A 25,577-nucleotide genomic window follows, 5' to 3' on the forward strand; every position below is an offset into this window, starting at 1 on the left:
TTATCTTAAGGAAGTAATTTTACCTATATGCATTGTTTTAAACCCTCAAAATAAAAAGACTTCAGATTTCTCCTAGTTTTTACTTCTCTAATGTGTCACCTAACACAAAAAGTAATGCAGAAAAACAATCTAACGGCAAAGAAGGTGCTGCAGCAACAGCAACTACAGACTTTGCTTTGTACCAGGGTTATGAAAAGTAGCAGAGCTTATTGGTTTAAAGCAATTCAAAGAAAAAAAAATCATAACTCTGCTGAGCCATACACTGAATCAGTACAGGGTGAACATAATGTTGTCTGGATATCACAACTAACATGCTGACAACAAAGGATGGCTGTTTTAAAAATCACTGCAATCCTCTGAGATTTTATTTTGCTTTTAAACATTGTAGTATTTTCCTCCATTTTCATAGGTGTTTCATAGGTGTGGAGAAGGATGATAGAAAAATAAGTGGGGCCTTGAGGGCAAAAATATATTGTTAAAGTGAACCCTGTACCTTGGACCACTGACATTTGGTGCTGGCAAAGAACGTGGAGATTGGGATCAGACTGCACTAGCGATCACATCAGCTGCAAGAGCCTGGGAACTTTGCACTGGAGTTATTTGCTAACAGTTTTCTTTAGATAGTGTGCAAATATTTGGAAGTCTTACTACTAGGAATATCTGACCCCTAGTTGGATCTCATCTAACTCATTTTGGATTTCAACAGGATATGGTCTTCAAATTCCTTTCATCTCTGAGAAACTCTAGGCTTCTCTCAGAAGCAATGAAACTAAATGTAGTGAATTACAGTGTTCCTCTCATAAAACAAGTAAACAATACGCCATGACTATCAAGAATGAACAATATACTCTGCTCAAATTTTGTGTGCTCCACTGAATAAGTATCTGAGAGGGCGAAAACATTTACAAATGTGGGAGAGAGACTTGGTTTTGTTTCTCTTTCTGCAGATAAGGAGCCAAGAAATCTCTGCATAGCTGTAAGAGAATTTTAACTTTTCAGAGTACCACTGGAAAAAAATAATGTAGGATTAGAATCTGTCTTCTTTCACATATATGATGTGTAAACGAAACCAAGGAAGTAATACACCAGTGTAATGAAGCAGTGGAAAGCATTTTCCAGGAGTTGGTTTTGGAAAAAAAAATGGTTTAATGGTTCCAGTATTTTGGCAGTACAAAGGATGGCAAATACTGCAAGTGCCTACTGGATTTCAGAAGGATAAATAATTTAATAATTACTTAAAACTATTATGTAATTAATTAAAATTATTTTATTAAAATATATTTAAATGATTATTTATTATTTAGATTATTTAAACTATTTAAAGTTTCATCAGCCAAGCTTCAGCTATTCAGTGCATATCACTCTTGAATCTCCAACCTGCAATTCATGATTAGTGGAATCTGGTATTATGTATGCATTTAAATGCATTAACGTTTTGGAGACCTCTTTAATGCACTGCATCTAAAAAGCAAGAACTCCTATCCAATTAATACCCTGCACTTCACTGCAGAACCACTGTAGCCCAAATTATAGTTCAGAAAGGAAAATGCCAAAGCTTAATTATTTTTAATTGGGGCCCCACTAACAATGTCAGCACTTCTTACCAGTGGAAAAATAAGGCAGAATATGAGTCTAATCATCACCAGCCAGAACACTGTCATAAGCACTGTTTTGTTTTCATACACACTTCGGGGGGACCTTTTTCCTGAGTATCTTTTCTGTTGGGTGCAAATAATCTAAATATTGCCTCTCGATTGTACTTTATCACAGTGGTATATGTTTAAGGACTAACCAAAACATAACTACACAAATACTTCAGTTATGAAGACATTAATTTCCTTTATGACCATTTTAAGAAACTGTAGATGGCTTAGTGCAGTAGAGGGGAAGAAAAATGTTCTTGGATGGCAGCAATAAACAAACACCCTTTTATTCTGTTTAGACCTAGTGAAGAATGGGCCTCACAGTACTTAGCTCATCCTATGAATTTAGATCACTAAGATCTTTTATTCTGATCCACCACCATCTTTAATTTCTTAAAATACTTTTTTTTTTTACTGAATCCATGACTGTATCACTACTTGAATCTTTTGGCTATGCTGTTTTGGACCCTTTACCTACCAACCCATATGACAGAAACTGTAGTCCACACACCTTCCATTGCACACACTCCCAAAAGTACCTCAGACCCAAAGTAACCCAAATTTGACTGTGTACTTCACAATCATCATGGAGAGCAGCCACAAAACTGAGCATTGGAATAATAACATGGACAAATTCTGCTTACATTTCTATCTCTGCAAATCTATTCTAATCCTGCAAAGCTATTGCAGTAGAGTGGAAGATGGTTTACTCTACATACGTCAAGAGCTGGTAAGCAGATTCATTCTGGAAGCCACATAGACTATAGTTTTCTCTTTAGCGCACTATTAGCTGAGGTTTTTTTCTTAAATAAATTTTTAACTGCCCACAAAATTCTTTGCCCATGCAAGCCGGTTTTCATTCCTTAACAGAACCTGAAAACACACAAACTAAAAATTTTACAATTCTAACTAAGAGACACACAAAACCAATGTATCAAAATGTGTGCGCACAGCTTTCAAGGTGAAAAACAACCAGAACTGAAGGCGATCAATCCCACGGGCCGCTACGGCTTCACTCCGCGCACTCCCAGGAGCTCGGCCCTTTGCAGCAGCAGCACCATGAGCTCCCCTCCTCCAAAGAGCCAGCACATTAATTAGCTAGGCAGCAAAGTTTCAAAGCATACCAAGCGCTTACTAGAGGGCACTATGCTATTGTGTTTAGCTTTGAAAACAAACCATGATTAGGGAAATCTACATGGGAAGCATACTTCAAGGACAGGGGGGAAAAAAGGGTTTAATCTGCCCAGAAATTGGCAACCGCTTGCTGTGTTTTCTATATTTTATGTTATGTTTCTCTGCTCACTGGAACGAATTGGCTGCTATGAATGAAAAGAAACTTTTGCATCTAATCAGTGGCATGAATTTAGACTGAGAGCCGCTGTGCAGGGCTTCTGTGAAGAGTCTGGGCCCTCTGCCATCCTTGTGCTTGTGAATGAAACCGCGCGAGCCACATTCCCTCCTCCTCCTCCTCTTCGCTGTCTCCTCCTCCTCCTCCCCCCAGCTGGGGCCGTCACCATTTCCTTCGCTAGCGAGCCGGGGGAATCGACTGCTCGCTCGCAAAATGAGCATGACCCAGAAAGGCATCCAGTCCCGGCCGTGCGCTCGCCTGACAAGTCTCAGCTGCACTCTCGGGCCTGCTGCTCTCCCTCCTGCTTCCTAAACCAACCGGGCAGCCAGTGGCACCGAATTCGCGCCGTAAATAGGCCCCTGCGCTGCCACATACTTTCCCCAAGCTCCTGCTGACCCCAGAAACGGGTGGATTTCTGCAGGCCGAGGTGATTTCTGCACCCCGCCGCGCATACAGATTTTACTCTTGCTTTGGTCTAGGGACATACCGGATCCAGAGGAGAAAGGCAAACAGACCCCCAAACTTTACAGCCCTACAACTGCGCTCCCAGGGAGGTCACTACTTTTCTAGGCACTCACAAGAACTACCAGATGTTTCCGATTACAGTAATATTGGCCAATGAGCTTGCAGGAGATGATAGAAAATAATACAAAATCCACCTAGCCTAGAGGCAGTTTGTATTTGTTTCGAAATGAGTGATAGATCTTCTAGTTAACCAAAGAAGTTCACAGAAAGCTAAGTTTTAAATATAAGGTACTGATGAATGTGGATAAAGAACAAGCTCCCGCTGCTGTCAAGTACTTTTTTAATTAAGAGCAGAGTCAGACATAGAGAACAGACCACTAAATATTTCAAAGCCCATGATGTCTGTTTCAGATGTGTATTTGTTCAGCTCTGTTCATTCTACAGTCCATATTTTAACTATGTGCAGACACACCAACTTAAAGCAGCTTCAATAATACACTTCTCTAAGTGTTACCTACACATACTTAAAAGAGTAAAACTGAAAAATATCGCCACTTTCAATGCAGCATTATAGTCCTGGTTTTCTTTCATTTAAAATGTGAATTTAATAAACTTTCTGTAATAAAATTTCAGTTTATCACATTAGTATGCAGCAACTACTTAATATAATATGCATTTTTTTTTCTGTTTTGGGAGGAAAGTCCTTTTTATAGATATACCTAAAGTAACTCTGCAGATGTATTTTCATTTCACAAGTAAATACTACTAGCCCCTAGGGCTTTCTTTCTATTATTGCTTTTTTCATTAAAGAATAACATTTATGCTTTCCTTAGCTTCCCAGAAAAAAAACGCATCCCTGTTCTGTAAGAAAGTTTGCTCTAGCACATCTCAAATGCACTAACTTAATAGTAACATTTGAAGAGCACAACAGATCAATTCCAAAATGTCAAGGAACTATCTAGCTTCTAGGGTGAGGAACATTCCTGATTTCTGCAACATGGGAGAAACGTTCCGCGAGCGCAGGACGCTATGACTTCAGAGGCAGATTCCCCAGCTTCCTCCCTGTCCATCCATTGGGTGGGGTCTCTTTTTCCCGTGTTTGAGAGACATCAGGCAACAAAACCATAGACAACATGTGAGATATTTGGTCAAAAGTTGAGACACAGGACTCAAAATACATTCTGCCATGTAAATTGATACACATCTCTGCATAAATCATTAGCTTTCATGCTCAGAACAGAACTCTATTTCAATAGACAAACTGTTAGTAATAATAAATTAAGGAATCTTCAGAGTTCAGCAGAGGAAGAAGTTACATTTTTCACTGTTTTACAACTATCTCCAAATAGCCAAGGAACAAACACAATGACCTAGGAGCCAAGACTTGGCATCCAGATTTTTAAAGAGAGTACACTCAAATGTTCCTGTGTATTGATTTCTACCTGCAGTTTACTGGGTTTTCCTATCTATCCTCTTGCCCTTGCTCTCCCTTTTCCACTCATTCTTGAGTGGAATTCTGAATCAATTCTGTTGATTTTTCCCTTTATACCCCTTCTTATTGATCCTGCATTTCTCCCCACACACTCCAACCACTCTTCTCAATCACTCAGCTGTTCAAATCATTTATGCTATTTATTTCTCCTTACTTATTACATTGCTTCATCTGAGAAACAGGTGAATCCTGCTTAAGTCCTTTTATTAGATCCCATTTTCTGGTAAGTAGGAGAAGGGACACTAGAAGAAGAAGACAGAGTCATTTTCAATGCAGCTTTCAGGCTTGTTATCAAGGAGGTCCAGGCTGTCAGAGAAGTAGCTGCTGGGAAAGACCAGCCCAGGCCAGGGGCTCTGGAATGGGATAAGCTCAGCTGTTAGGCAGAGGAGGCAGATAAACAGTGCAATGAGTACACAGAGTACCGGGTGCCAAGAACACGGAGTGCAAACAGATCGATGGCAGCAATGGTGGAGGCTTCTAATTAGCCTCCGCTGAGCCCTAGTGCTTCCGAGCTTTTTATTTGGTCAGATTGAGTGAATTCACACAGAACAGAAAGAGGCAAAAGACAATAGCCCCAACGCATCCTACACTTTGCCTTCTTCTTCCCCAAGTTTAATTTACTTCTACAAAATGCGGAGGTTCCAGTTTTCCAAGCAGAATACACAGAACTGCTTTTTAGTGCCTTACCTGTTTGTTATAGAAAACATAGTGTATTTTACTGGCTTCATCATAAAGCAATAAAAATGAACTCTTCATTTGTGCTGGCTGCTCAAATACATATCGAACAAAGTTACAACATAGCATGCTATACAAGAGTTAGCACCATCATAGTTTCTCCATAAAAATAATAATTAAAAAACAAAAATATTTTAATTAAACATTATGCCATGGGGTAAAATGAGTGTTTTTAGTTTAAAATTTATAAAGCACTATCTGACCTTAAGCACTGTGTCTTTTCTTACCCTGTTGCTACATTTTACCTACAGTACCTTCAAGTTAAGCAGCCTTCACTTTATCCATTTCCCACACTGTATCTCAACCAAGGCAACTGAAGCCTACTGCTCTTTTCTGCAGCAGTACCCAAGCAGTAGCCTCGTTCCGACCAATTCAGCTTTCCTACAGGGTTTTTCTTCCATGATGCCAGGCCAATCGATCTGAGACAGAAGGGATTCAGCATTTCAGACACATCAGCAGGAATCAGCTAAATCATTCGTCATGGTATTTCTCTAACCAAATGCAGGAAACTGTAGCTACCTTCCTGAGACCACAAACACACTTTGCAAATTTAAAGTTACCTGTAATTATTTAAATGCTTGAGCTAAGAGGAGAATACTCCACAAGTCCAAGACTTTTCTGTAATTTATTATTCGCAGCAGCAGCCATAGAATTCATCAACATCTCTATTCTCCCTGTATTTCATGGCAAATAAAATGCAGCAACAATTCTATTGTTGATGACAGTCATGAGATTACTTGCCCTTAGCCAAAAAGTGACAACATTGATAGGAACAGCATGGAATTCTAGCTGTTTCAAAAAACTGGAGCCTGAATATAACACAATAACATGCAGACCTTAGAAAAATTGTGGTATTTTGAGAACATTGATCCCTATGTGTTATCCAGGAGATAAAAAAATCAGAATGCATAATCTACAACACATTAGCATTCTTTTTAGCCAATGTATATTTGGACTTTCGAAGTAAATATTTATTTAAGCAAAGATGAAGTAGCTGCATCATGACACTAGAGTTCCAGTAGCAATGTTAAATTCTTAGTGCTTTTCTTGACTCAGAAGCACACACAGAAGCTCATGTAAGCTTTTAGAACAATAGACATTAAGTATTCTTTTCTTCTGGAAAGTGTTAAATATTTTATTCATCATCACTTAGTGAATTCAATTTTGCCTTTTTACCAAGGAGATGATTAGACAGTCATCATAGCCATACCAAGGACAAACAAAAGGCAGTGAAAGTAAAAAATGGAATATATAGAATAAAGGGCTTTCTCTTTTCAGTATAAGAAGAGAAATAAAAGGACAAAAAAATTACAGACAAATCTAATCTTGTCTTCTGAAGAAAAGGCTTCACCAAAAAATGGATCATACAAAGGAAAAACTATTGGTCAGCATTAGAAAGGACATTTATACCATTCAACTTTCAACATATATGATAACATAAGAAAGGACTCCAGAAAGACCTAACCAAGATCCTCTGAATTCACCTTTGAGGAAACTTCTCTCCCTGCACTGACTATCTAAATTAGGCATCTATAGTAGATAGTTAGGACAGACCTGTATTCATAATTTGGCCTTTATTATGCTAATTCAACAGTGCTTTGTCTGCTCCATTAAAAAAAAATTAATTAGAAATAAATGCTGACACTGTGTTAGGATCGACACCCTATTCCCTATACCAGTTTGAAATCTAAGATAAAGTTTGTGTTTTTCTGTCTTTGTATATTTACAAAGCACAAAAATAAAAGTTTATTGCACAAAAGGGTCTTGATGAGAAAATTAGAGCAGCATAAGTTCTTATTTTCATTCCTGGAGAATCTCAAAGTGCTGATCACTGACACTATTATTTCCCATTAAAGGAAAAGTGGACATAGGCTTCTTTTTTCATGAAAAAAATGGGACTTTGTGGGTCTAGATCAACACTACTAAAAACCACAAGACCAGATGGCTAAATTCTAAGCAGCTCTCTAACAAGCGTCCATACAAATAATTTCAGATGAGATGCTCTGCCTAATATAAGTCCTATCCCACCATGAATGGCTGGGAGAAATACAAGTACTGCTACTTAAACTGCTTCCATTTGATACCAGCAGCAGCAGTCAGGAGGTGAATCAGGAATATCCTGAGCAACGTCCCCTCGTGCTGCTGTTCCTCCACGTCTCTACTGCATGAGAGTGGAGGAACATGAGACTACCTTAGACACACTAAAACATGCTTCATGCTAAGCTGAGGGGAGACATAGGCAGAGCAAAACAGTTGGGTCTTGTTTGTTGGTTGGTTTTCTGCAAGACCGAAGGACAGTTCAGTACATACACATGTACTCACAGTGATGCAAGGAGAATGGGAATAAAAGAAGAGAATCACAGTATTAACCAGCAGTCAGGTTTCTCACATCTTTGTCCTCACCCTGGCATAGCGTCAGGCTATGGAATGACCTAAGTTATCACAATTATCCCTGTTTTTCAGGAGATTAATTGTCAGCTAGAAATGACAGACCCACACTGACTGCTAACTTTTCCCTTCCCTTACCCTGGTTGCAGCCTGTGCAAACATTGACAGGCCCAAGAGACAGGTTTGTGCCTACTATGGACTTTCCCACTATAGGGATCTAAAAGTTACAGATTTTACAATGATTTTCAAACCTATTTGCACTATTTGGCACACAATATTCTGCAAGGTCTGATGTTAGCCCTTAAATCTTTTGAAGAAGTATCTTTAGCTGTCAGGCTCAAAAAGATCCATTACTGTGGGTCTACAGTGCTTTCTGAGCAAGTTTACTGTTCACTTTTAAACAAAAACAGAAAAGTATACCTACAAAATACTCTCGTTCCACTGATATGGGGTCTGAATTCAAAAATCAGAAATCAGATATTAATTCCTTTTTTGCCAGGTAGATAAAATCTGGATGTCTTCCACACTAGGAAAGGCCTTTATTGAAATTAAAAATTCCATGAAAATATCTCCGCTAAAAAGAAATTTGAGAGAGTGCATGCCTAGGAGGTTGTACTGAAGTTTGGCAATGTCATTCCAGATACTCCTGTGAAAATTCAAGATAGTATTTCCCTGAAAATCTCATCATTTACTGTATTAAAGGAGGATTTTTAGAGGCCGAAAATACTACCTTTGGACTGCTAATGTTTCATTTTCACTCCAAACTTATAAGTGAATTGATCCTACTTTACTGAGTTTAAGATGCAGTTTTATGTAGCAAATATACAACCTACATTTTTCATTAGCAAAAAAAAAAAAAATCCAAATCTTTTGTCATACGAGACTTCATGCTGCAACAGAAACACTCAATATTCAGTATTTGCTCCCCATCCATAGTGCAGAGAAAAGCTAGAGCTGCCCTGCTGTCACTGAATGATGCACTTACCTAATCAGGAACAATAGAGTCTCCTGCGAGGGAAAAATAAGTAAATCAAATTTGAATACACTGGAGAATAAAGGGTCTGTATCCTTTTGGAAGTCCCTGGGGTAATCATAGCAAATGCTTAATTCTTGCTGCTGGCCAACCTACCTGGAGACATTTACTCTGTAACTTTTAAAACCTTTAGAGGCAAATGGGCAGGGTCTGAGGCGCTGTTTCAGTCCAGAGCCGTTCGGTAGCTGCTCAGGAACAGGAAAGGGAATGGAATCGCCATTACAGCCTCGAAGGCCACGGGACATTAACAAAGCCAACTGTATGCAATAGACAAACAGTTTAGATATAAAATATCATTTTACCAAAATCCTGTTTACTTCTAGCAGTTCTTGCAGTCAGGAGCCAAATTATACTTGGCAGATAGGTGAATCCTTGTTTAACGAGCACTGATGACTTCCATTACACTGGTGATGGACAAAAAAGGGCTGACAGCATCTTCTCCTTATGCAATGTTATGTGCGTAGAAGAGAAATGACATCTCACATATGAGCACTAAGCAAATGTTGTTTGGTTAGCTATCAGACATCTTCTTTTAGCATAAACAAGTAATTTGCTCAAGCCTAATTAGCTGACCCAAGACTAGAAAGCAGAGACCAGTGATCTCTCAAACTTTGTAATGTTGCAATGCAACAAGGATGAACAGTAAATGCTGAAAATAAGCAAACAATTTCAGGTACAGAATCAAACCTTGAGAGCTTCTAGAAGTTATCCACCAAAAAAAAAAAAAAAAAGAAAAACACAACACATTAACTAATGAAAAACAACTGCTATGGAAGAAATGAAACAAAATGAAACTTGCAGAAATTGAGTAGGAGCTTTTCTTCCTTCACTTCCTCCTGTCTTCACTTTTCAGGGTGAAGTCCGCACTGGTGCATCCTCTTTATATCAACTTACAGACCTCACCATTAGCTCGATGCAGCTTCTAGTGACCCAATCAGCCTGGTTATGCAGGGAGGAAATGGGAGGAAGAGGCACCTTTGACACCAAAAATGCACCTGTGTTGCAGTAACAAAATGCAGAGTCACCAATTTTCAGTGGAATTCCAGGCAGCTGGGCCTGTGAAATTCTGCACTTCGCTGCTGATTTTCTGAAACCTGTCTAGGTGCTGCTGCACATTTCCACTGGAAAGGACTATTTTTTATCGTTCAGATCCTTATAGGCTTGTTCCTTCAAGTACATAAACATTTGGGATTTCTTACAGTGCAGGTAAAGACTTTCCTGTTGTGACAGCGCAGCACTTTCTTGTGTGTCGGTCAAGAGCAATTCTGATACAGGCAGCCCATTCCACCTAGTATCTTCTCAACAGAGGGACCAAGACTGATTAGAGCCTAGGAAAGCATTAAAAAGCATGAGACATGCCTGACCTGGTCTTATACTCTCCTTCGTATTTCTGAAATAATCACTGTTGAAACCAGCTAGAAGTATCATTAGTCTAGCTACGGAAGCTCTTCTAAAGATTTAATTCAAAATGCCTCAAAGTTACTTCAAAAAGTAACCTCATGGTAGGCAGCATATACCATCGAGTACGGAGGTATCCATCCTCCTCCTTTGAACTGATCCTATAAATAATATTAGTGAAATGGTAAACGCATCAATCACGAAGTGTAGCATACTATGCTCTGCTGGATGTGTATCAGCCCCTATACTGTTATTGAAGTCCCATCACCACTGTTATCGTGTAATCTGTAAGATAAGCAGCTTTCTATCCCCAGACGCAGAAAAGGGAGGACTGCAGGAGTGGTCTGTGCTGCCAGAGAGAAGCGAGCAACAAGCTGCATTCTTTGAACACTTTAGTTGAGGGTCTGGAAAGAGACAGCAGGAAAAATTAACTATTTTGTGTAAAAGAGGAGCGTTAACAACAAGTGGCAACAACTAGAAGACCAGCAATGAAAAATAGATGTTATTATTCCATTTATGTTTTAATCTTAATTTGTTGTTGAAAGGGTTCTATAATCTTTTAATATATGAGAATTCTCCCAACCTTGCGGTCACATAACCAAACCACTAACTTTAAAACCATATGATTTGAATTTGAGTTGTCATGTTAATTTTCCAAAGGTTTACCGCAATCTGGGGGAGGGGGGAACTGTGGCTATTCCAATTCACTCTTCTACACAGTTTTCATATTCATATAAATATGCCCTATTAGGAAACACCAGATATGGCTTCTAAAAACATACTGAGAGTTGGGGATTTTTTTAAGTGAAAAGATCAAATGCATAATATTAAAAAGTTCATATTTTGATTTTTCATCTCATAATACCATTTGGTGCAAACCTAGCTATTGCATTTCTTCACTAATAAAAGTTACAAGTACAAAAACTCACTGTTATTTTCTGTGCTGAAAGCTAATGAAATACAATAAAACAAATTATTCTAGTTTTACCAGCACACATTTTTCTCATGATGCCCAAATCAGCTTCATTTTTCAGGGTACAACAGTTAGGAGTATAAAGCAACACTTGTACACACATACCATAGATTAATCTATAAAATATTAGTAAAAATGGACAGAGTAATCAAATATTTTATGTAACACTGCCATTGCTAACTGCTGTAAAGTTGCATTTGCCTACAAAATAGGACTAGCAGAAAAACAGAAGGAACTTCAGAAAATAAGGTATTTTTTTTTTACTGATCTACATGAAAAAATGGAATCAAACTGCAAAAAATGTATGAAAAATAATCAGAATTTTCCCTCAAAAGAATTTGGACAATGCATGTTTCACTGGATTGCATATGTCCTATTTTGACAGCTGCATTATAAAATCTGAGTTGAGTTCTTAGAGATTGAATGCTAATTGGTGAGCTTATTTTTGACCTAGAAATTTATATTGCAGAAGATTATAAATTTAAACCACCATAGTGACAAAATAAAATTTTACTTTCTTTGGTAAAAACTTTAATTTAGCCAAAAATTAGGAAAGTTTCTCCACCTTGTCTATCAAATGAAATGATAAATTACTGCTACCATAGTTATGGCTCCTGTTAAACTTTTGTTTTCAAGTATTCCAGTTAGAATAACCTTTAACAGTGGTTAAAAAATGGATTCAACCAACTCATAGGAGCCTTCTTGTCATATAAATATATAGAACTGAAAGACAAAAAATTTCTTATGAACGCATCTGACCAAGTCTTGACTTCATAGGCTCCTGCAGGAGTTTTCCTCAGGAGTCAGATGCCTTCTCCTATATATAGGAAATCTCTGCTTCTCTGTAGCAGTATCAGTGATATTTACCCTCAGTTTCATGAGATTTTCATCACTGAGTTTGTTGAGTCACTGATACACTACTTTTCTCCAATTTCTTTCCAGCATAGCAGCTCAAAAGCATAAAACCAGAGCAGCAATTCTTTTCTGTGGTTCAAATCCCTTTTTATTATTCTGAAAAGCTTCTGAATCTGTTATATTCAGCTCCATTCCTTTTGCAGGAAGCGTAGAATCACACTGAAACATGAAGTCTAATGACTGTGACACAAGCACAATTACTTAATGTAATTTTCTTTCACGCATCTGAAAGCATTCCTAACCATAACAAACTACATTTGAGTGTTTATAAGATCAAAGTTTAAACTTTCTCTCCTGAATTTTACTACTTTTAAATGTAAATACTGAAATGTAATCAAGCACAGCGGATGGAGAGTTGCCTGTGAAACACTGAACATAGCGAAGCCCTGAGATCTGCTTTCACTAGGGATCACAGCAACGTCGCACGCTCACGAAAAACAATTCTCTGCACTGACTGAAGAAAACTTCACCTTCCTCGGGATCGAAGAACTCTTCCAAATCTGTGCAAAGCCACAAAACAGGAAACTTTCCTTCCCATTGTGTCTGTCCGGCCTGACTATTGTAATAGCTGAGTATACTAAACATGGGAAAAAAGTCCCTTGGTTTCCTGTGAGGACAACCTCCATGCATATGGGAAGAAATTAACACACTCATACAGAATATAACTGCCAACTTCCAGGCATTATTCTTAATAAACAGGATCTCACGCAGTGTCAAAGAAAGATAAACAAATGAGGAATAACCTCAAGGTAAAAGAAAATAAAAGCTATCAGTACTTGGCTATCCTACCCCTGTCCACATAAAAAATAATTGCTTCCAGAATTCCAATATTATTACTTATGTTGCAGATTACATTGTGTCACTGGACAAACAAACAAAAAAATCTTACTAGAAAACGCAACTTTCTACTTAGAAACAGCAAACAAATGCAATTCTTCTGTTTAAGAAATCTGCACTGTTATTTTAACTGCAAAAGGATAACAACTTTGTTAAAAATATTTGCAACATTATAAAAGAATCTACAACTTTTCACTTTAAAAATGCTAAGTCAGACACAGCCTCTTGGAAATCTGAGAGTTTTTTATATAAATTAATAAACCTGCAATTATCTAAAACTAGCTTGCTAAAGATAACATTCACAATTATCTCTTGATAATTAGGGAAACTTTGCATTTTAATGTAAAATAAATGAAAAAAGCACACAGGACCAAACGTAAAGATGGGTTTGCATTTGTGCACCTCAGGCTGAATGAATTTGAAGGGGACTAAGAAACTGCACTTCTACCATTGCATGAGGCACGCTCACTGCAGCCTCCCAACAACGCTGCTTGTGGGATCAGTGGTGACACACAACACACTCTGCCTCTTGCATTAACACAAGTGCTACATGATCAGAAAAAGTCATCCCATACCTGACGGGTTTCGGAGTTTTTATGTGTGGGGTTTTTTCCATTTTTAGAAGAATCAGGAACAACCACTCCCTTTTCCCTTTCAGCCTTGCTGGGCAATGAATTCTTCCTTCATTTCCAGTGTTTTTATCTTTCATTTCCAGTTCTCTGCATGGTTCCTCCTGTAATCTCACACCCTTCATTCTTCATATTTAGTACTATTTTTGACTACTTTTGTCCTTTAATGTGCCCACTTTCAATACCTTCTCCTCTGCCCCATACGCTGTTTGACATTTGCAAAAGGGAATGATGAAAAGGATCAATAGCAGTTATACTTCATACGTCAATTATTTTCCACAATCTCTAAAAATGTTTAAATTTTTTAAATAGTCAACTTTCAATATTCCATGGCGGAAAAGAGAACAGGGTCTAAGTGACGTGCTGACTGCACCTTGAGAAAGAGTAAGCAGAACATCTTATACAAATTCTAATTCAGTTCCCCAAATATCTAAAACATGCATTTGCATTTTTTAATTTTTACTTTCTGAAAGCTGTTACTAAAAAAAATAAGAATAAAACCAGAGTGGATCTCAATGACACTAAAGGATTTCATTTCAAAGAGACTGAAAAATTAAAAGATGCTCCATAACAGGAATAATTAGACTTGGATTTTTATATGTATGTATCTATATACTGATCTGAGCACTTGATGAAATTTTTAGGAAAGACATTTAAAATGGACAAAAGGAGTTACTCTGTAGGGATCCCATTCAGAAAGTACTGGGTCAGTAAATATTTGGAACTGTACAAAATTCAAGTAAGCAAATTCCGAGGTTACTTACACACCATCCACCCACAGTCACCACTAACCCTAAACCCAAGGAGCCCCTAAAGCAGTGCTGCCCAAACTTGGGAGCTTCTAAACATCTGCTACTAACTACTCCTTAAAAGTTACTGTCATAGACCTACCATTAAATCCATCACAGCCGTTCACAGGTTCTTCCAAATCCTCTCATTTTAGGTTAATAAGCCACAAAACTAAACTTTTCAGTGACGTGCAGCTTTCCAAGTAAGTACAACAAATATAAAGTTTTAGCCTAAGTGAGAAAGGTCTCTGGCACTTTAGGGCCTTTCGTACTTACGTTCCTAACACAACCCCTGGCTGTTCCAGCAAGGCCTCGGCGGTTGCAGCCACACATATTCGTGTGGTCAGTCTGTTTCTTCCTCCTTTCTGTTCCACCTGCCAGCCACATGTTCCTGCCTAATGCACACTAGTCAAACTCATTAATATCCCTGAGGGACTTCTGAATAGCTCCTGTTTCCATATTATAAAAGACATCATATATGAACCCTCCAATTATTATCCATATTATCAGATTTCTGTTGACATCACTTTTAGTGGATTAATTAAATGAAATGTAAATTGCGATTTAACGCATTTAATATAAATTTGCTTGCAACTGATACTGGTCATTTTCCTTAGTTGTTATAATAGGCAAATTTGTATTTACAAAGCAAACCTATCAATAACTTTAATGAATGCAAACTGCAGGTGCAAGTGTTACAGTGAATGTAATTTTGAAGGGAAATTAAAGATGCAACAGCCATTAACACATCAAAGAATGAATGATTGATAGCACTCTGTCCAAGAGTTATTTTCAATTTATTTTTGGCCCCTCTTTCATCACACTAAACTAAAAGTAAAGGACTCAAAGCCACTTTACTACTTCTTATAACTACTATTGCTACTACTCTGCATTTCCATCTGCTTCTCCTACCCTTGTATCCTTAAACAGTTAGAATTTTTATACTGTTTATGATCTATAGACAGATCACAGGCTTTACACTTACATCTGAAAAAACAGCAGACATACAAGCACCCTCCAAAGAAACGGTAAGAACAGGGAAAGCCCACGAGGAGCACCAGGGATATCAGGCTGCAAAGCTACAGTGGAAAATAAAGAAGTCTCATGAGACCTAACATTGTTTATTGACAAAATAGGCACAAACTCCTACTATCTATCTCAGCTGTGTCTCTAGAACAGGATAAACTGGGCTGTGAACAACACATGAGAGAACTGGGGGAGTAATGAAGTTTGCACAAAATGAAGCTGCCTTTGAAAAAATATTCTGGCAGATTCTCAGATGCTTTAAGCGGACATCCATCCTTTTAGCATCAATTATATATAAGTGGAAAGCTCTGCTTTGCAGTCTGAACTGGAAATCAAGACATCACCTGCATTTCTGACTCTGTCACAAACTTCCTGTGAGACTGGAAATCAAGATGTCTTTAAATTTCTCATTGGTAGGATTGCTTAGATTTGATTTATTAATGACAGTAATGCACTGAGAGCTCTTCAAATAGAAAATATTACAGATTGCAAGGTTGCTTGCTTGCTGAGCAAATATGCCACAGTGCAAAAATGTTGTCACTGTATCTGAGTTTCCACTTTGATTTTTAATATTTTCATTTGTTGAACAGTGTAGTCCCGCCATTTCCACTGCAGTTCCAGAGGACAGAGAAAACAGAGTAGAGATACAACCCTGAAAAACTTGCTCCCCTGAGGTGTTGAAACTTCATGACCCAAATTGCTTTTTTCCTCATCATATCAATAAATTGAAAAAAAAACAACAAAAAAAAAAGATCATGTCATGTAATCATGATGTAGGTCATTTAGACCAACCTCCCGCTCAATGGGTCGGTTGCTCAGAGTCTTGCCCAGCTGAGCTTTGAACATCTCCAAAATATAGAGATTCTATAGCCTTGAGTAAAATCTGGTTAAATCAAGGGAAACAATATTCACAGCTCTCTACATGTTCCCTGAACTAGCTATCTCCTTACAGAAGGTGGTCAGGTTGATCAAGCGTGATTTGCCCTTGGTAAATCTTTGGGGGCTGTTCCCAGTCACAGTTTCTTCCTTCAGTCATGAAAATTGTTTCGCACATTTGCTGCATAACCTTTCCCAGGGACTGAGGTGAGGCTGACCAGCCTGCAGTTTCCTGGATCCTCCTTCTTGCCCTTCCCAAAACTGGGTGCAACTTTTGCCTTTTCCCAGTCATGATCAGCTTCCCCAGATCACCATGACTTTTTGAAGATGATAAGGAGGTCTCACAAGGATATGGACTAGCTCCCTCAAATCCATCGCATCCAGTCTCAGACTTGTGGATATCCTGTTGCCCTAAATACTTGGTCATTGTCTCTACTAGGCTTGGGGAGACCTTGCATGACTCAACACCTCTCCTGAGTAACCCGGCCCAGAGAGCTTTCTTGAGCCCCAAACCACTGCATTCAGAAACACAAAACAAAATATTCATGTACTGTAAATTTAAAGCAAAAGCAGAAAAATGTTTGGACAAAATTCTTGAAAAAAAGAAAGTGTGTTTGAGTACATATATGGAAGATTACTGAAGACACTTATTTAAAAGCCTAAATTATTCTCAACTTATCATCTAAATTATCTGACTTCATTCTATACTTCTTGAAATTAGTCCAATTTCTTTCCAAACAGAGACATAAACTTCACATATAGACACATGCTTATACAGACTGGCAAGGTGCCCCCAGCAATGTCAGGTCTACTACAGCCAGTTTGGATATGTTTATTTTGGCCAAGATATAGTTCCTTTCGCTTTCCAATATGAAGAAGTTCTCAGTGCCTCCTATAGTGTAACACTGTTACTAACTTTACATTACTTTGCGTTGACAAAATTGTTCTCAAGCCTTCATGCAAAGCTTACCAAACAAACGCTGTCTTTGGAAGGCATAGTTTTAAGCACTTAGTGTTTAAAAGTGGTGACAAAAATTGCTACTGAAGAGGTTTGAAAAATATGACTCCATAAATATTTGAAATCTCTGCAAACAGCATGCTATATAACAGCGTTTGGCTGCATAGAGTAACTTAGTGTAGACATACTGATGGATGGTCTCCTCAAAAATAGTCTCATCTAAATTAGCAATTCACCTTACAAACTTATGAAATGTATGCAATGGGAGAGCCAAGATTGAGTAAAGGAATAATTGGAACACTATAAATGCAACCAGACTTACAAGTACAGATCAATTAAGAAGATAAATTGCTGTATCCTATTATCCTAAGTATATCATTCTCTTCCTAGTCTTAGTCTAAAATACTCCTAACATAAAACTTGTTTAAATGCTATCAAATAAAACTTTCCCCTTTCAGTATTTTAGATTTTTCTTTGAGCAGATAAACAAACCATCTTTTTTCTTAAACAACACCTTTGCAAAATATAGTCTAAGGACATCTGAGAGCAATAGAGGAAATCCAGTGAAAAGTATGAAACATCTGTCTTGATTAGAGTTCAGTATAATTCATTACACTTCCAAACAAGATGAAATACTTGCCAAAAAAACTCTTTTTGCCTTGAATGAACTCTGTGCTCAGCTAATGGAGACAGGAATAATTTCTTATGCTAACCAACTCTATAAAGCAAGAATTAGGTGTCAGGGATGGGGTATTACATAGAAATAAATAGCGTTTAATCAGTTACCTTTACTTAGATAGAGATCACAGATGGTGCTATTGATATAGGCAACCAGAGGCAAATAGAAATAGAATATCATATTCAGGTTTTTTCTAAAGCTTAAGCAAGTTAAAAAACAGCAGAAGCCGGAAGTGAATGGAAAAGATATTGACTTTCTATGGTAATTGTGTTTGCACTTCCTTTTGACTTTTTATGATGAAGTAGCCATAGAATGTTGTTTTTCTCTTCCTGAAGAAAAAGGAAATCCCATAACCTTATCAAAAAATGCAGCCAGCTAAAACCCTTCCCTTCCATTCATTTAAATCCCTTTTATAAAACATAAATGCAGTTATACAAACTATTCTGAAGTCACTAATTATTACTGTAATTGATTTGGAGATATTGTATAGACAGAGCTATAATGTTATTCTTGTATCAAACTATAACCATAAAAGACCATTCAGAAGTGGTTCTTTTGTGAAAGGTCCAGCAATTTAATGGCATCATCTAGCACAACTATTTGGGGAGTTGCAATCCAGCACAAAAATCCTCTATTGCTGGCCAAGGGTAATAACACTGAAGTTAACTATAATTCATGCAGACTCTTTGTTACTACTAATTAGTCTAACTCCTTAATCTGCTCATCATTCAGAGAAATACCTACTGAGACAAGGGAAAAATGAAAGGCTCGGTGTGGTGGGGAAATGCAGGTCCTGGAAGTCACACAGCCACACAGAAGATGAGATAATCAAATCTTTTTATGTCCTTTGAAAAATAAAGATTCTGCTTCCCTTAACAGGGTACATACATTTACAGATAACCCTATGTTCACTATAGCACCAGTGGAAGAGAAAAGTGGTACAGTAGGACCTAACAGATTTAAACCGAGACAAAAAGAACTGTGCTTTAACAGGCAGAAATATACATATTTGCACAGAAGAGATATGCTAAATCAGAGCATGTGCTGCATAATAAATTAGCTTTTCTTTTCTTTTTTTTTTCCCGCTGCTTCAGGATCTAACTATCCAGTCACCCCAGCTCGGGCTGTGGGGTTTTGGAAGCCTAACACAGAGCACTAACATCTGCTTCTATTCCCCTCAGTGTCAAATCTGTCAGAACATGAAAACACATCAGAAAAAGAGATCCATGTCATATAAAAATAAACTCTCCACTTCCATGGATATCCCCAAAGTATTTAATGTAGCAGCCGTATTACATTTCCATTTTCTACTTCAAAATAATATTTCTTCCTTTAAATATATCTTTTTTTAACCTACTTTTGTACCTACCATATTTCCTTGCAATTTATCTGCATGCTGAAGTTCTTTATGGCTTTATTTGACTTTACTGGCTAAATTGCAGCATAAAACATTATCACAACAACCAATCCTCATACCAAGTGATAAAGAGACAATTCAGCCAGCCACTCTTTAGCACTTATTTACTATTAAATTCTTTTTACTTCTCAGCAACTTCTATTCCAGTCTTACTCTTCTCTTTATTACTCCTAACTTGAGGATTCAGACCAGTGCTCCACTTTGCACAGTAAATAAAATCTTGCATTAAACCATTAAGATAATTTAAAAGAAATTTGTTTTGTAAAATGTTTCTTAAAAAGTCAAGTAACATTTTAACAGCATAAGATACTTGACCAACTAGAATCTTTAAAAAGTTTATGCAGTTTCACTTTAGTGAGCTAATTGTGCTACTTATGGACAAAAAAAAGAGTAGATTTTCATTATGTTTAAAAAGTGCACCCTAAATAAAACAAATGAAAAGGGTATATATTTCCATTTGAAATATATATTGTATGTGATATAGATGAATACACAAAAGTAAAACAGCACCTTTATTATCAACACTCAAGGTTGTATTTATTCAGTGAAACCACTGAATTAGAGAATGTGTAATTAGCATACACAGGGTAAATAATCATCAATTATTGTTTCCTCTCTCCTCCAGAATGAGCATGTTGATGAAAAATTATTCTCCTAGATCCCTGCAAGCAACAGCTTTTCTGTCAAAAAGGAAAGATTCCTTCCTTGGAAGATGTAAATGTATCACCAGGGAGCAGCAGAAGAAAAAAAAATGCTAATTAGCTAGAGAAGTATCAGTAGTTTTCAACCAAAATCTTAGATTGTAGCTCAAAACATACTCCATCTCTAGACACCTTTCCATCTTTGAAAATGTTTTAGTGACCTAGACAAGTTTTTCTATCACTAGATAGATATTTGAAGAATATTGAATACTAAAGACTACTGCATCCCTTACAATCCTCTATAATCCCCTGTGCATGCCTGGTCCTGCTAACATTGCAGTGACTATGTAGGGACTTAAATTTATCCACATGTTTACATATCTCACTCAAATGTGCCTAAAACTGTCTGTGCTCAGTATTACTACTGTCTCAACACAGTATAACTTATTACCAAGAGATTCTGAAGATTCTGGAGATCCAAAGTGAATACAACCAGGCCTTCCTACTCAGATTTGATCTGTGATGAGTACACATTAAAAACACAATACTATATTCACACAACATAAAGCCAAAAATAAAAGGTGGGCATTAGTTGGCTACATTCATACAACTCAGTAATGGACATAACAACTTTTCTGCTTTGCACTCCATAGCCTTGTTATCCTTCAACAGATTACATAAACCAAGCTACTTCTCACTACACTGGTGGTCTTTATCAGAGAATGAAGAACAGCAGAGAAGTCCTGAAACAAACACTACTTGAAATGCCCATCAGAAATTTGTCCTCTGTGACAGCCTTTCTAATTCCCATACTAAGTGAAGAACCTAAATAATTCTAATGGAAGTTTTTCCAGGATAAGGAAAACAGCAAAACATTTCCCATATAGGCACATTCCAGCAGTTCCTTACCACCTCTTCATCCTCCAGCCAACCACGAGGGTACCAGTAGAAGCAGTTTCACCAACATAGTTAACATCAACAAGAGGACTTCCTTCCTCCCATCATTGGGTCAAATCAGGCTTACACCTCACTTCCATACCTATTTATATTACATATTAGCCATGACAACAGTATAATTATCATAGCCCAAGACTACAATAATTGCAGTAGTATATGCTATCAATTCACTTCACGAGGGATCACAAAGCAATCAGGAAAATGAGGTAAGTATGATATGTGCATTACATTTCCACATAAATCTCACTTACCTGCTATCCCTTTCCTGCACAAGAACAACTTACTAACGAAAATATGGCTTATAGGAGTATGGACTCTGTATGAACTATTCACATCACAGAACATTATAAGCCCACAAAAAACTATGGTCTAATAGATTTCTCCCTTATCTAAGCAAATACTCTGTTCCTACTACCTTCAGTGGAAACTGCATGTCCTCTATGCAACCTCCTTAGAAAAAACTACACAGTCTTCAGCCTTTCCGTCATAAAGGAAACATGATTTCTACCACTGTAAGTTCAGCATAAATATTCCTACCAGTGACAGAGCCCAAGAGACGTGGAAGCCTAACTCCAAACTTTTATTGGAACTGCATTCTCTACAGCTGCATTGAATTTAAAAAGTGCTACAAAGCAGGATAGGGTTTGGACAGAGAAAGGGTACTGAGACCCCAGATCCAAATTTCACCTGTTGGAGGAGCGAGGGCAGTTGCTTCAAACCAGCTCTTGTTGCACACTCATTAGCCAGATGTGTTCCTAAAGAAGGTCTCCCACCTCAGTTTCATCCAAAAGCAAACCAGTTTGGGTGCACCAAGACCACTTCTCGAGGTGAAACAACAAGAGAATGGATTGCTGGAAGATCTGGATTCATCCATATCAAATCTGGATTTGATTACTTCAAAATCACACTCTGGCCTGCTAATACAGACTCATCCTATATCTTCTGGGTACTTGTATAGTTTTTACACAAGACCTGCCAAGGTTGAACACTTAGGAATAAACCTTCAGTTATCAACAAAATAGAGAAAACTCTTCTGTTGTTCACACCTCAGAAAAGCTCATCCTAGCACCCACAAGAGTTTCAAGAAAAGGGAACAGTAAACCTCAAGTGAGAGGATCTAGCCTCCAGATCAAGAAGTAACCAGAGGAAAAGGGACAGTGATGGTTGTGGTGATGGTTTATGTGAAATAAACACAATCTCCACATGGGCTGTAGCCCAGCGTTGTCCTCACAAAAATCAACCACCGCATCTGCTCTCAACAGCAACCTTAGCAGATAGGCCAAGGAAAAGCTCAGAAGCTGTTTGCTCAAATCAGCACTGAAGTACAGTCAGAATGCATGACACTTCCCTCCGAAAGCTTTAAATCCTCTGAATTATCATTTGAACCCCGTTCACTAGCATCAACAAGCATGGAAAAGCTGACAGAGAATCAGGTGACTAACTCCTGCCCTCCTCCTTTTCTTCTCATGATTTATTTGGGTCACCTTGATCCAGGTTTTCAGACATGAATTCACTATTTGGGATGCAACTAGATATATGTAGAGAGTCTTTTTGCAAGGAGCTGAGCTTTTACCACTTGAATACTAATATTTATCTTTCTGTCTCAAGCTGTCAAGTCCAAAATTAAAGACACTACGAATGCTTTAAATTTACTAAAGTGACTGAAAACTGACACACATTAAAAATGGGGCTTAAGTTCAAATACTGTAAATCATTCCCTTAAGATACTTTCTATTTTTTACAGTAAATAAAATCTGATTGCTAAACGAAAGTAAAAGGCAATCTTACAGCCACTTTTTCAAATAGACTTGTAAAAAAAATGTGAAAAACAGAAAACACATTGGAACATTTACCATTTTTCATGGTTCCGAGGATAAACATATGGAGAAAATAAGCTACTCGGTAGATCTTATTTCACTCCAGTGTCTGTCCTTTCATTCTGCCTGTCACAGCCAAGTTGGGAATTTCCTCTTCCATGATAATAAGCAGAGAGTTCACAGATCTCACCGCAGCAAAGCAGGAAGTTTGCAGTTTGAAGGATTTCCCCTCTTTGACGAGACAGGGGAGGGGAGAAAAGAACTGGGGGGGGGACATTGTGAAAGATCATCTGCAAAATTGAGCAGACGATTCGGATATCGTCTGCACACTTAAACAGACCATTCAGATATGCTTATCTCAACAAGGCCCTAAAGTGATGCTACCAACGCCGTGTGCAAATGGGAAAGAAACATTGCACACACATCTTAAGGAAATTATTACGCTGCTTTGGCTCTTTCAGCAGAGAGCACGAAATCCTGCCTTTCTGATTAAGCTATTACCTGCCACAAATAAGCTTACCCACAGCGATAGCAGGACACAGGAGGAAGCTGAAACTGCTACAAGTCAGCCCTCACCAGAACATGCTTTCTTCCCAGCGGAGCCCTGTATCACCAGCAGGACCGAGTGCCACATGTGGCTTTAATGCCAAGCAGCTGCTGCACCCCCCAGCTCCCTCCCTCACCCCCTGCACTACTTTGTTTCAAGGACTATTGAACATAACGGAATTGCGGCAACCTGTAAGGAGCACCAGCCCCAGCATCCGAAGCAGCCCTGAACCCAAACACGTTCCCCCCTCAGCCTCCATGCCCAGAGATGTGGGATCATCTGGGCAGATGTGAGATCATCTGGGCAGGCTCCCCAGGAAGGGCGAGGCTGGGGACAGGGGACACTCTGACCTGGACATTTCAAAGACTACTAGTTCAAAGCCTCTCGTTTAAGCCAAAGGGAGCTGTGCCCGGCACAGCTCCGCACTGGAATACGCTTGCCTGGTCGAGCCGCGCTCCAGTCCGGCCATCCCCCCAGCCCCTCCTGGGGGGGTCCCTTCCCCAATCACGGCACAGGGGCAAGCAGAGCTCCCTGTGGCTTCTCCCGAATCCCGCAGGCCAAGGGGCACTTCCATGCCACTCACCGACACCAGGAACTCCAGCGTGCCCACATAGTCCCGCTCCGTCTTGAGCAGCTCATTGAGGACACACACGCGCAGGCGAAGCTGCTTCTCCAGGTCCTTCCCGCTTTCCCCCTTGCCGTCCCCTTTGCTTTCCTCTGTCATGGTGCAAGGAGCAGAAGCGGCGTTCCCAGCGCGGCGCCTGGCCCGGCTCCCCTCCCGGCGGCAGGCAGTGCTGCCCGAGCGCCCCGGCTGCGGGAAAGGACAACAAAAGAGCCCGCTAAGTTACATGGCAGCGCTGGGCTCCGGCTGGTCGGAGTCGCACGGCAGCCGCAGCCCCTTCTCACCCGGCTCCAGCGGCAGCGCGAGGTCCGGAGGCAGAGAGCCACCCCAGCGCGCGCCTTTCCCGTCAGGAAGGGGACACAGCCTGGAGGAAATGAGCGGTCACTGGTTCCCAGCTCACCCTGCTAGCTGAGAGCTTGGAAAGCCTCCGCAGCAGCACAGGCTTGGACATTAATCAAAAGCCTTGTATCCATGTGACTCCAACCCCTTCCCCCCTTCGCTAAATCTCAGGAAAAAGGAAAGGAAACAACTTCAGGGAAGATTGCGTGCCAGCAGCTGCCTGTTTCACACACAAGCCGTGAGCTCTAGTTTGAGGCTAATTGGAGATCTCCAACAACAGAGCACAAGAATTATAAAAATGTCCCAGCAAGCCGGCCAGCCTGGGAAGCAGCAGAGCTTTTATTTTGCTTTAATAATCAGTCAAAAAGTTATTTCAACTACTCCTTCCACACACTGCCATAGATATTATGAATATGCATATGTGCAGTAATGCATTACAAATACATTTTAATCATTTTCTGAACACACACGGCTCAGTATGTGTATGTGATAAGGAGGGTCAAACAGTATATTCCAGAGTAGATACAGATAGGTTCCTCTAAGCTAGGTTGCTTTGTTGTCTTGTTGTTGAGAAAAACAAGGTGCTATAAAATCCATGCAGATTATATGGCTTTCTTGTCTACACTGGAAGTTCAGATTTGCATGATACATTCAGAGAGTTAAAAAAAATCTGTCTGTAACCATTTCACAAACACCATAAGCAAGCAGTATATAACTGTGCTATAGAAGAAATGATTTCTTGAAAACTTAAATATGTCAGAACACTCTTGGTTGAATTTGGAGACCTCTAATGAAAGTTGAAGGTTTCTCTGCCCAACTCTTAAATCTGTTAGTGGAAGAAAAAACAGGTATTCAACTTCAAAGATTCTTTATCAAAGTTTACCTTTCAAACATCCACAACAGCCTAAAGGGAAGGAATGAGTGAAACACTGGGCGCAAAGCTCTTCTACAGCCACAATATCAGTCGAGACAGCAAGAAAAATCTCCACTAGGAGACAAGCAGCAGAGATTCAGTCATGTTCTGTTATTTAGACTCATCAACAAGCTGTCTGCC

The 25,577-nt window shown here is 38.9% G+C and overlaps 1 protein-coding gene across 1 annotated transcript in view; it reads right to left on the minus strand.

Moving 5' to 3' along the window:
* Nucleotides 1-24,577, minus strand: part of PREX2 (phosphatidylinositol-3,4,5-trisphosphate dependent Rac exchange factor 2) — a 163,744-nt gene extending 139,167 nt beyond the window's left edge. Inside the window, exons 1-2 of the mRNA XM_088529745.1 lie at nucleotides 24,469-24,577; nucleotides 24,146-24,373 (exon numbers count right to left, since the gene is read on the minus strand). Of these exons, the coding sequence (XP_088385871.1) occupies nucleotides 24,146-24,286 (141 nt within the window). The 5' untranslated portion in view covers nucleotides 24,287-24,373; nucleotides 24,469-24,577. The remainder of the gene's footprint in view (nucleotides 1-24,145; nucleotides 24,374-24,468) is intronic.
* Between the last annotated feature and the right edge of the window lie 1,000 nt (nucleotides 24,578-25,577).

The sequence above is a fragment of the Tinamus guttatus genome, unplaced genomic scaffold (assembly GCF_059628265.1).
Source record: "Tinamus guttatus ecotype Peru unplaced genomic scaffold, ASM5962826v1 Tinamus_guttatus_pri_ptg000343l, whole genome shotgun sequence".
Lineage (NCBI taxonomy): Eukaryota > Metazoa > Chordata > Aves > Tinamiformes > Tinamidae > Tinamus > Tinamus guttatus.